This window comes from Carassius auratus, chromosome 4 (assembly GCF_003368295.1).
Source record: "Carassius auratus strain Wakin chromosome 4, ASM336829v1, whole genome shotgun sequence".
In the NCBI taxonomy this organism is placed as follows: Eukaryota; Metazoa; Chordata; class Actinopteri; order Cypriniformes; family Cyprinidae; genus Carassius; species Carassius auratus.
Window position 1 is genome coordinate 13,807,871 of NC_039246.1, and position 12,711 is coordinate 13,820,581.

General features: G+C 36.4%; 1 protein-coding gene across 5 annotated transcripts in view; it reads left to right on the top strand.

Moving 5' to 3' along the window:
- The window catches only part of LOC113059501 (cGMP-inhibited 3',5'-cyclic phosphodiesterase A-like), a 98,524-nt gene extending 86,102 nt beyond the window's left edge, over positions 1-12,422 (top strand). For all 5 annotated transcript variants that reach the window (XM_026228054.1, XM_026228029.1, XM_026228027.1 and 2 more), the window contains 5 exons: positions 1,197-1,396; positions 2,720-2,923; positions 3,007-3,168; positions 6,475-6,733; positions 7,939-12,422. In XM_026228054.1, coding sequence (XP_026083839.1) covers positions 1,197-1,396; positions 2,720-2,923; positions 3,007-3,168; positions 6,475-6,733; positions 7,939-8,318 — 1,205 coding nt within the window. In that variant the 3' untranslated portion in view covers positions 8,319-12,422. The remainder of the gene's footprint in view (positions 1-1,196; positions 1,397-2,719; positions 2,924-3,006; positions 3,169-6,474; positions 6,734-7,938) is intronic.
- The last annotated feature ends 289 nt before the right edge of the window (positions 12,423-12,711 follow it).

Below are 12,711 nucleotides of genomic sequence, written 5' to 3' on the forward strand. Positions count from 1 at the left end.
TTTTTTCCTCATCATGACGTAATTTTGGACTGATGCGACTTATAGTCCGAAAAATACGGTACAATATTTCGTTTGGTTACTACTCTTTATATAGACTTGATAAGTGTGTTTTTATATGTTTATATGTAGCACTATGCTCCTGTGAGGCATCAGTGTCATTTCAGTATCATTGAGATGCTATTACAATTTTTATTTCTGTTTAAATCAGTTTGTACATTTCTGTTGCCATTTGAACTTACTTAAAAGGTTTGTCATTTTGTGTTTTAGTCTCTTTTTTTGTAGTTTTTTATTTTTTATTTTTATAATCTATACATCTAGTCATATTTATTTATACATATATGTTTTAGTACATCAAGTTATACTAAATTAATGTTGCAATGCCAACTAGCTGAAATAAAAGCTTACTTTCTTTTTATTTTGAGCTTTTATTTTTATATTTGTCATTTTCATTTAAATTTTAGTTGTGTTTTGTTGTGTGGCTTTGGTTTATATATGTATATATATGTGTGTGTGTGTGTGTGTGTGTGTGTGTGTGTGTGTGTGTGTGTGTGTGTGTGTGTGTGTGTGCGTGCGTGCATGCGTGTGTGTGTGTGTGTGCGTGTATTCCAGTTTAAGATATTTCACTTGAGAAGTTGAGAAGTGCTGCCTTGCCAACAATGAAATGAAAGCTAATTATATATTTGTTTTTGTAATTTGTTTGTAGTTTTTGTCGAATTACTAAATTAATTTTAAATGAATGACAATTGTATAACTACATAATTGTTTTCATATGCATATAACAGTGCTTTTTTATTATTATTGAAGCGATTTTTGAAGTAAATAAAGATTATTGGAATACAATTAAAAAGAAATACAATTTCAGTCATTAAATTCAATATGTTACTTTTTTCATTATTTAGTAAAGTAGATCCAATGGCAAATTTATTTCAGTATTTAATTGTAAGAGAGTGTTTTACATTAAAAAAAAATAATAAAATTGGAATAGAAACAATTTTCACTCAGTCAATTTTACAAACAATTACAAAGAATTGGCAAGTTACATTAAATTAAATGTGAACTGAAACAGCATTTTATTGTGAAACATACTCTTTTATTTACATCAGTTCTTACAGTGTAGGTTAAAAAAAACCAAGATCTAATGCTGCAGCAGTGTTTGAAGGCGTATGAAGATTGTTGAAGGCTCTGTGTGTGTCTAGACTCTGACGGTGGACTCGCTCTCGGCCGCACAAGCTTCCTGATGTCCAGGACGTATCCTGCAGAGGACGAGGGTTACGGCTCTCTGTCCGGCCTCATCCCCGCTCTGGAGCTGATGGCGCTCTACGTAGCAGCCGCGATGCATGACTACGACCATCCCGGCAGGACCAACGCGTTCCTGGTGGCCACCAGCGCTCCTCAGGTGACACTCCACACCATCATCACAGCCGTCCCGCTTCCAGATCAGGTTTCCCCTGCAAGCACTGATTCCCTCCTATTGTAATATTAAGCACACCTCATGCTTTCTTAGGAATCACAGAGGTACTTATACTAATTCAGAGGAAGAATAAATGACTAAAGTACCATCTAATAATTAAGGATAATGTATGTGATTTAATCAAATCAAGAACGAAGGAGACTGATGTTTGACTTCTACTTAAAAATACTGTGAAGCATAGAAGCTTTCACAGAAGTTTGACAGGATATATATATATATATATAATAATTCAATACATTTATATGTAAGCTGTATGTCTGTACACATGCTGCATTTATTTGATTAATAATGCATTTAAAAACAGTCAAACTGTGAAATATAATTACAATTTCAAATAACTTTTCAATTTAGATATATTTTGAAATCTAATTTATTTCTGTGATGCATCATTATTCATCATTACTCCAGTCTTCAGTGTCACATGATCTTCAGAAATCATTTTGATATGATGATTTGCTGCTCAGTTGTTATTGGTCATCAGTTATTAGTAATAGTTTTTGCTGCTTAATATTTAGTGGAATTTGTTTTTTAATTTTAAGAAAGAACTTTGATGAATAGAACATTCTCAAGAACAGCATTTATTTGAAATAGAATCCTCTGTAACATAATAAATGATTTTACTTTCGCTTTTGATTAATTTAAAGCGTCCTTGCTGAATAAAAGCATTAATTTATATTTAAACACACACACACAAACATTTAAATAGTTATATTTCATTCTTTCGGTTTAACTATAATAAAGTGTTTTTAAAATTAATAATAATCAGAAATGTTTCTTTAACAGCCAATCAGCATATCAGAATGATTTCTGAAGGATCATGTGACACTGAGGACTGGAGGAATGATGCTGAAAATACAGCTTTGAACCACAGGAATAAATTACATTTTAAAATATATTCAAATAAAAAAAAGTGTTTTGAAATTGTAATAATATTTCATAATATTACAATTTTTTGCTTTATTTTGATCAAATAAATGGAGCCTTGGTGAGCAGAAGAGTGGTCTTTAAAAACATAAAAAATTCTTAATTATTCCACACTTAGAATAATTAGAGTAAATATCCAAACCAGTAGAATGTGTTTGTATGTGTGTATGATAATATATATATATATATATGTATATGTATGTGTGTGTGTATATATATGAATGCATGTATGAATTTAATATATATATTGGAGGTAGTGTGATATTTATTATTATATTACTGTACATAACTGTTCTTTTCAAGCTTGGCTTTTTGTCTCTGAAGGCTGTTCTTTATAATGACCGCTCGGTGCTGGAGAACCATCACGCAGCGTCCGCCTGGAATCTGTTCATGTCGCGGCCCGAGTACAACTTCCTGGCCAGTCTGGACCACATGGACTTCAAACGCTTTCGCTTCCTGGTCATCGAGGCCATCCTGGCCACCGACCTCAAGAAACACTTCGACTTTCTGGCTGAGTTCAACGCCAAGGTGAGCACCTCTGATATCAGATACGCATATATAGAGCAACAGATGCTGTGCAGTTTATTTCTGTATGCATTTTGTGTTTGCAGGTGGGAGATGATGGATGCTCGGGCATCGATTGGACGAACGAGAACGATCGTCTGCTGGTCTGTCAGATGTGTATTAAGTTAGCGGATATAAACGGTCCGCTGAAAAGCAAGGAGCTTCATTTGCAGTGGACCGAAGGCATCGTCAATGAGTTTTATGAACAGGTCAGTGTTGCTCCTGCATGCATGTTGACGTCTGAGGTCGTTTTTGAGCTGTTCGGTCACAGCAGAGACAAACAGGAAGCTCTTACCATGACTAAGTGCCTGGGAACCACACCTCGCGCTCACCGAAGCTACGTGAAATCTCGCTGTCATTCCCATCGAGGGGATGGAGAGGATGGCAGGGATACGCTGTTGCCTGGCAACCGTCCACATCCTCCTCAAGGAGCACCTTCACAGCCGTGATGATGAGTGTAGGGCAGAAAGTAAGCTAAGTTTAACAGCCGTCCGGTCTCAGTGACAGCAAACGCTGATGTTTGGCCAATTAAAGTTGTCATGACACCTCTTGATTCTAAAGAATAAAATGTTTGGCGTCATTCGTCAAAACATTATTCTTTCGTTTAGCTGACGCCATCGACCCTTGTCTTTTCTCTTTTCAGCCTTTCATCTTTTACTGTTGGATAAAACTGAATCCTGCGCTGCATTCTGTCCATTTAAAGTCCTTTATCAACCAGAAATATGTCAAATTAGAAGAGTAAACGCTGCACTACAAGAAATCGAATATTTTTGTCTTGTTTTCCAGGACAAATATCTCAACATTTTTATTATAAGATACATTTACTTGAGGAGCAAGATGACATATGACATTTTAAGTCTTGTTTTCTGTAAAAATGTAGTGAGATTTTATATATATATATAAACTTAATTCAAATCCAGGGAATCAGTTTTCTCACCCTATTGGTGGATATGTTTTTATATTTTAAGCATAAACCTAAACTTCAGAAAAGTTATTAAATAAGGAAATATTAAATAATCATGCATTTTATATATATATATATATAGAGAGAGAGAGAGAGTGAGAGAGAGAGAGAGAGAGAGATGATTATGTATATCTTGTATATACTTTCTATATCACCTTACATATCTCACAAATTGTAATTGAGTTTCTGTTTAAGTCAAAACCTAAAAAGCATCTTTCAGTGGTTTAGAAATATATATATATATATATATATATATATATATATATATATATATATATATATTTGTGTGTATGTATATATATATATATATATATATATATATATATATATATATATATATATATATATATATATATATATATAATGGAAAACAAGATAAAAATATAAAGAAAGACACTTGCTCTCATCAATGATCAAATACCACTTTTACTATTTTTAAATGCTAAATGTTGTGTGCATGTTTGTTTATATTTACCCTAATTAAAGTGCATTGATTATTAGCATAATATTGTCCAGACCGGCAGACTGACCGCCGCCGTACATCGTTGCGCGCTCGCTCAGCCGGTCGTGATTTAGAGTTAGCTTTCTCAAAGAGCGGAGGGCTTGTTTGGATGCCGGCGATGAGTAATAAAACACTGCGTCTATTATTGTGAGGAACACAGAGTGAGGATGACCCAGTTGTGTCAGGACCCCGTCACAGAGCTACAGAAGCGTCATATGACCACCCCTGGCCATATTCAGAGCATTTCAAAAGGGACCAGGAATTATATGCTTCAAAGGAGCCTGTTTTCTCCCCTGCCTGTTTCGTTTCTTGAATGATTCATCTCTCCAGCTCTTCTGAGCAGCACCTGACAGAACACAGCGCACATACATCACTGCCCTCTGATGACATCACCGCGCGGTTGCCACGGCAACATGAGACCTTTCCTGTTGTTATGCCGCTCTCATTGTTTATTTCCAGGTACTGCGGAGTATATGTTTTCACACCGACTATATGAGCTTCTTCCGATCTCTGGCTCCTTATTTTCTGAAATAAATAATGAAAAGGCCAGACCTCGCGTGGCTGGATGCATCCCCCCCGTCCATGCGACCATGACCTAGTTTCATAGCAGTCGAATGTCTGTGAAGTATGTTTCTCTCCTGAACTGGAAAAATCCAATCAAGTGTGTGACTCTTCAGCTGCGCTTGAATATACTGAGCATACTGTTCCCTGCCTGGTAATGTCCTCATTTGTTTAATGTAATAGATGAGGATAAAATAGCTGCCGCATAAATAGTTTTCAGGCATCAGTCAGTATCTGGAGCATTTATGAATCTCTTTAGAATTCATCCTGAGATTTTTTTTTTTTTTATACTGATTAAAATAATGTATTGGCTAATGTAAGTCACTTTGGATAAAAGCGGCTGCTGAATGCGTGAAGATGTGAAATGATGTGATACTGATTTCATATGCTTGTTAATATGAGGAATGCTGTCTGGTGACGTCAGTTCCCATGATGCTCTGCTTTCAAATGCTGCTGTAGAAGGAAGTGCAGATAAAGGACAGTTTTAGTTTCAGTTGATTTAATTTGCTTCCAGATGATTTTATTTATAGTCCAATGGAAGGTTGTTTCCGCCAGGGAACCAAAAATATTAAAAAGGTACAGTAATTGCCACTTTTATCTCACAATTCTGACTTTGTTGTAATAGTAAAGCATAAACTAAGAGATATAAACGTGCAATTATGTAAAAAAAAAAAATAAATTTGCAAAAAATATTTTTTGCACAATTTATGATTTCCGTGTGAGGTAAACATTTTCCATTTTGATTTCCATGACAATCTGAAGATCAGGACACACTTACTACACGTAAATTATAATGACAGTCTTTTATTAGTGCCAAATCTAAATCAGACTTTTTTTTGGAAATCTGAAATTTTGACTTTTTATCTGTGGAAACAGGTTTCCATATTACAGCAACCAAAAAAAAAAAAAAATATATATATATATATATATATATATATATATATATATATATATATATATATATATATATATATATATATATATATATATATATATATTTTCTTTTTTTTTTTTTTTTTTTTTTTTTTTTTCACTTAGTCAATATGAAACAAGATGTGTAAACCATTTTACTTCTATAATGTGGGCAGACCATGATTTTTCTATTAGAAATGGTCCAATCCGAATTGATTGAATCATAAAAATGAGTGCTCTGTTGCACAGTTTGCAGCCTAAAAGTTAATCATAAAAGTCAAAAATCATTCTGATTCTTAAAGAATAGGTACGTCCACACCATAACCATAATGAAAAAGAGAAACAATATCATTAGAATCACTTCCAGAATGATTTCCTCCATCTGCTGAATGATAAAACATTTAAAACCAATCAGAATCCATCTTGCTTTAAAGAGCTTGCGCAATTAAGGTGTCAAACTCAATTCCTGGAGGACAACAGCCCTGAAGAGTTTAGCTCCAACCCTGGTTACACATAAAACAAGCCAGGCTTATTATTTTGACTTATTTTGAACCAAATTTCATTCTGGTGTTTCAGGGTGATGAGGAGTCCAGTTTGGGCCTTCCCATCAGCCCCTTCATGGACCGCTCAGCACCACAGTTGGCCAAACTGCAGGAGTCCTTCATCACACACATCGTGGGGCCTCTCTGCAGCTCTTACGATTCAGCCGCCCTCATGCCCGGACACTGGGTCGACCCTCTGCCCAAAGAGGACGAGGATGCTGAGGAAGAGACGGATGAAGAGGAGGAGGAAGACACGCCGGAGGAAGACACCTCCACCAGCTCCGAACTTTCCCGTCAGTTCACGTTTTTCTCCTCAAACATTATATCAAGTACAAAATCTGGTCCAAATTGCATTGACGTAGAAACGTGGACAGTTCAGTTTTAGACTGAACTGAAGCTGAAAATGAACACAGACTGACATATGGGGAGTTCAAATATCCCTTTTGATTTAGTAGGACACACTTATTTGACATAATTTGATCGCAGACTTTTTCTTTTTTTGAATATTAAATATTATTTATGTGGATCAGTATGTATTTTAGAAGACGTTGTTTGTCTGATTTTCTTTTTCAGTTATTTTTTTTTCACTTTCTTGTGCAGTAATTCTCTGCAAAACCTAAAACTAAAGACATCACTTAAAGCTGCAACTATATTTGCGATACAAATAAAATTTATGTATATGATTGCTTACTTTGCATTTAATCTAAATTACTTTAATTTGTAATTATTTTTTGAATATTAAATGTTATTTATGTGGATCAGAGATATTTAATCAGTAGAGACACATTGCCATGTCTGTTTTTTTTATATTTATCATTTTTTACTTTTATATGCAACATATCTCTTCAAAAAAGTAATCACTGCTAAAACAAACTATATTTCCAATACTAAATAATATACAGTTAACAACATTTGAAGTGGATCAAAAACTTTCATCATCGTTTCCTAAAACCTAAAACCAAAATGCGTTCTTGTCTTAGATCAGGTTTGATGAATTTTTTCGTTCCACTTCAAACGTTGACTTCTATATTTAAAATAAATATATAAGATTGTGTTTTTGCATTATTTTGATTTATAAATATCAATTACTTTTTATGTGGATCAGTGTGTATTTAAGCAGTGAAGATATATGATAAAATATGCCTTTGGATTCATTTAATTCAATGATTTGTTTAAAACTATTATATATATATCAAATATTATGTCTTTAAATGTGTATTTAAGAAATAAAAACATTACTTGATTACTTTTATATGCAACATTTCTCTACAAAAACCAAATTTAAAATCATCACTTAAAGTGGTCAAATATTTATTTGATGAATATTAAATATTATATATGTGGTTCCGATGTGTATTTAAGAAATGAAGGTGCACTGCATGTCTGATGTTTTTGTTTTTATATGCAGCATTTCACTACAAAACAAAAAAAGTCCTCGTTATTGCTGCTAATGTGAAGAAGCCATTAACACTCTCTGACCTTACTGTGTTTACTGTAGAGAAACCAGCACCCAAGAAACGACGGAAAGTGTTCTGCCAGATCACCCATCACCTGCTGGAGAACCACGAGATGTGGAAGAAGGTCATCGCTGAAGAGTCCCAAAGCCAGACAGAAGGGGAGGAGTCCATATGTCTCACTAGCACCCCTGAGCCAATCCTAGCCATCGATGAGGAGGAGGAGGAGCCAGGGAGCAAGGAGGAGCCAGCAGACGACCAGGAGGAGGAGGAGGAGGAAGAGGAGGAGAGTCCTGTACCTGACGAGACACACGAAACAGAGGAAACAGATGGCGAGACTGTAGAGGAAGCAGACGAGACTGTAGAAGACCACGCAGATTTGATTGGAAAACGAGAGGAAGACGAGAAAGAGGATCCGGAATGAATGACGTCGTCTTAAAGTGTTTCATCGGCAAGGGAGACTTCTAAGATACGGTTGCCAGCACATCACTTAGACACAACACTGTAGATGCTTGGGGAACATGTGCCTAAAGGAAACAGGGTGGGACGGGGTGGTTCGGGAGGAAGGGTTTGACTAACAATGAGCAGGCGGTGAACTTTTGAGGTTTGATGCTAAAATTGACCAGGACAAGAAGTTCTGCAGGGGGTTTCCTATATTTTCTAGACTTACGTTGGTTGGTTTTGCAAGTCCTTTTCCAGCTGCACCTTAACCCCCAAAACTACGACAGGGGTCCCAGTGACCTGAAGTTTTGCAGGCTCAACAAGCATTTCCGAGGAGCTCAGTGTCAAAGTTGGGGAAACGAGAAACCAATCCACCATGACTCTCGCCGGTTGGCGTATCCCATCACTCCAGAGACTGCATGCGTTTGGGAAAAGATAACACTTTGTGTGTTTGCGTGTCTGTTTCGCCATTGCTCTTTCTTTTTTCCTTTCATCACTACAGCAGACGCTTGCTCCACTGTCTCATTTCCGAAGGCGTCGAGCCGAATGCTTGTCATTCCCTTCCCTCACCTTTTTCCCTCGGCATTCCACGAGCTGAGATTTCACGTTTCTCAGGATCAGACTGTTTTCAGATAACTGTACAATGAGTCATCGGTTTTTACAGACTTTCTTGCAGCTTTTTGTGGACAAAGGGAATCTTTTTTGTTGTTGTTTTTAAAACTGTAACTTCTTCAAAACGCCAATGGCCTTTTAGCCCAATCGTTGTTTTACCAGGTGATTTGATATATATATATATATATACACAAATGCATACACGTGCAATAGTACATCGTGTCATCCCTAGTCATCAAACATGGTTCTGTCCGAAACTTTAGACGCTCATATTCTCCCTTTTTCTGTTCTTGCATTTAAGCTAAGTTTGAGAGCCAAGTGAAGCAAGTTTGGCTGATCAAAGGCGCAAACTGGGACGATGGGAAGGCCTCAGGCTCCTGCGTTCCCCCGCAGTCGTATGTTCTCCCTCCGAACAAGGCTGTGGTTATGCTTCACAGTCATCTCACGCAGCTGCTGCTGTGGTAATGCAGGAACTCCTCAGCCCAAGGGATGAAACGGCGAACACCGTCCCTCTCACATGAGAGCATGTGCAGCACATGAGATACACGCACCGGTCGACACGGCTGTCCGTGCTCGCCTTTGATGTGCCGCAGATGAAACACTTCTGCAGGCTTAATCACCTCCAGTCCGATGTATAATCGGACACCTTCAGTCGCTTTGAAGGAGAGCCAATTAAAAATGCCTTGGTAGGATGTGACGGTCACGTGCTCCCCTTCGAACGCAATGCAGTGTAAGCCTTAATATTACCAGGCAATGTAGTCCGGCAAATTATTTAAGCAATACAGCAGATTGGTAGCTTTTCCAATTGCACTTTCTTTTGGTTACGCTCAAGTGTGCGTGTGCCAAATATGACTTCAGATCCATTCTCCCCAAAGTATAAAACCCCATCAGGAGCGTGTGTGTTTTTATTTGTACATGGCCCCAATTTTAGAGGGTATATTATATTTCTGCATTAGGCCTTAGATTTGTAACCCCAGGCTGGAGATATTAACCCTTTGGTGCATGAGTTATTAAATCATACATTTAAATAGTCTTAATGTTTTAATCACCTTTTTTTAATGAATTAACTATGTAAATTCCCAGTCTGGTAATGCATTTTAGAGCGTTGCTGTCCACTGCAATAAAAGGTAGTAATGTGGTGCATCACTTTTGTTTTCCATTTTGAATTTAAGACGCCATAATAAGCATATAAAAAGATTGTTGCAGTGAATTGTTGATAAGGGTAAAGATTATCAACTTAAAAATGGATCAGGTAGTGGACATCATACATCAAAGTGTTAAATTATACAGTTGTCTTCACTATGTATTATGCAAAACAAAATCAACTTATCATAACCTAAAATCAAATCCTGAAGAATGAAATCCCCTTAAATGCATCACAAAATCACTCTAACCTAGGCCAGAGATATGAACCCTTTACCAAATCACAAATAAAAAGTATTTTATTACCTTTTTAAAACAAAAAGACAACGTTAATTCCCTTTTTTCCCCAAAATAACACATTTTGGTAGTGTTACTGTCCATTGCAATAAGAGATAGTAGTTGCTACACTTTTGCTTGCCATTTTATGTTGCCATAATGAAACATATAATTTAAAGGGATTGTCGCAATGAATTATGGGAAAGGGTCAGAGGTTATGACTTTAAAATGGCTTTTAAAGCTCTGTTAACTGTAGTGGACATCATGCATCAAACTGTTAAATCATACAGTATATTTCCCAAAACAAAATGACCCTATCAAAATCTACAATTAAATCCCATTGAATAAAATCACCCTAAACACATTCTCAAATCAATATACCCCAGGCCAGAGATATTAACCCTTTGGTGTATGAAGTACTAAAGTCCTTTTTAAAAAATAAAAATATCTATATTAATTCCGAGACCTTTTTTTCCAAGAATAATGCATTTTAAAGCGTTACTGTCCTCCGCAATAAAAGATGGTAGTCGTTACTTGGTACATCACTTTTGTTTGCCATTTTTAATTTATGTTGCCGTAATAAAACATATAAAAAAGATTGTCACAATTAATTATAGATAAGGGTCAAAGGGTATCACCCTAAAAAAATGGCTTTTTAAGATCTGTAGTAGACAACATGCACATGTTCAGTGTTAAATTATACAAAAAAAAATAACATTATAACCTACAATCAAATCCTGAGGAATAATATACCTCTAAATAAATGATTTCACTGACAATTATGTCACGCTACGGAAGAATCTATTATGCAATATAGCTCCGCCCCTTTCATCTTACTGATGCCCAGATTACTCTCACTATATTGGGGAAATTGATGTCATTACTAGTGATTAGCATAAGAGCAGTGGGGACACGTGGCGAGTCGCCGTGGATTGAGCGAGTCTTTGACGATCAAAGGTCATCGGCTCTGATGTCTTTATCAAAGACGCCCAGATTTGTTTCCACCCAGACAGTATTCAGAAAATCTGTGGAATCAGCCAGTGAATCCTACACGTTTGGTGCGCTCGTGCGTGTGTGTTGGCATGGCCCTGTCCTCCACGTGCCTCCCATCGGTCGCCTGATTCCACGAATCTTGAGAAACCGTTTCGGACGTGTTCATAATGGCACTTTCACCAAATGCATCCTTTATATACATTGCAGACGCCCATGGGAGTGAAATCAATTTGGCTCAAATACCTGGGGAAATGCATGATGACCTGATAGATACTGTAGATTGTGTGTGAAGTTTAGTCTGATCCTTCCAGATCTTTGTGATTGACAGCTGACGGTTTTGATTAGCATGTCAGGTTCAGCGGATGTCGACTCGAGAGACATAAAGAGGGTTACACGTCACATGAGAAGCTGATCTTTTTACATGTTTCCTTTGTATTTCCCGTTCACCGCTCGGTCCTTCATCTTCAGCTGTACGCATCTGATAACCGTGTCCACTCGTTTCCTTCACCTCGAGAACCAAACAAGCTTTACACCTCTCTGAGAACGAAACGAGACTTATAGTTTTTATATATATATATATATATATATATATATACAGTCGGCACTTCACTGACGAAATAATTATTTTTCTTCTCACTTGTATCTTGCACTTAACACATGTAGCAATACCTATAGAAAGGGGAACTTTGTAAATCACCAGTATTCGTAAAGTGAAATATTCATTTTATCGCTGATTGTTGTTCCATTTTGTACAAAACGATATTGTGTACAGGTTAAAAATTAAACGAAACAAAAACAAAGCCAAAAAAAAAAAAAAAACAAGGGACGAAAAAGATGAAGACGACAACAGAAGTCTTTTAGATAAATATTATTTATTTTTACTGTTTTGTAATTTAGACACTATACTGTAGCTCCTCTATTGCCAGATTTACTGGAAGTGCCTCTTGGTATAATGTAACATACAGAAAATATATATTGAGATTATTAGAACCTGTCACAAGCTGAACATTGTGGATGTTGTAATGTGAATACAGTTTAATAATACGAGTGAAGTACTGTGGTATTGAATGTCTCTGTGTTCTTGATTAGTTCTTTTTTGCTTCATTGATTTTCACCCCTCTTTCAAGACGAAATAATCGGAATGTTTTCAACTAAACAAGCTCAAGACAAAGGTGTATTTGTCTTGAAAATGGCTCCTGTCTCAATCGAAGTCAAGGTAAGATCCCACACACGTTATGCCAGATCGAATTGCTCTCATATTAAAGGAATAGTTCACCAAAAAAAAAAGTGTATTTTCTGAAAATGTGCTGAACCTTCAGACCATCCGAGATGTAGATGAGTTTGTTTATTCA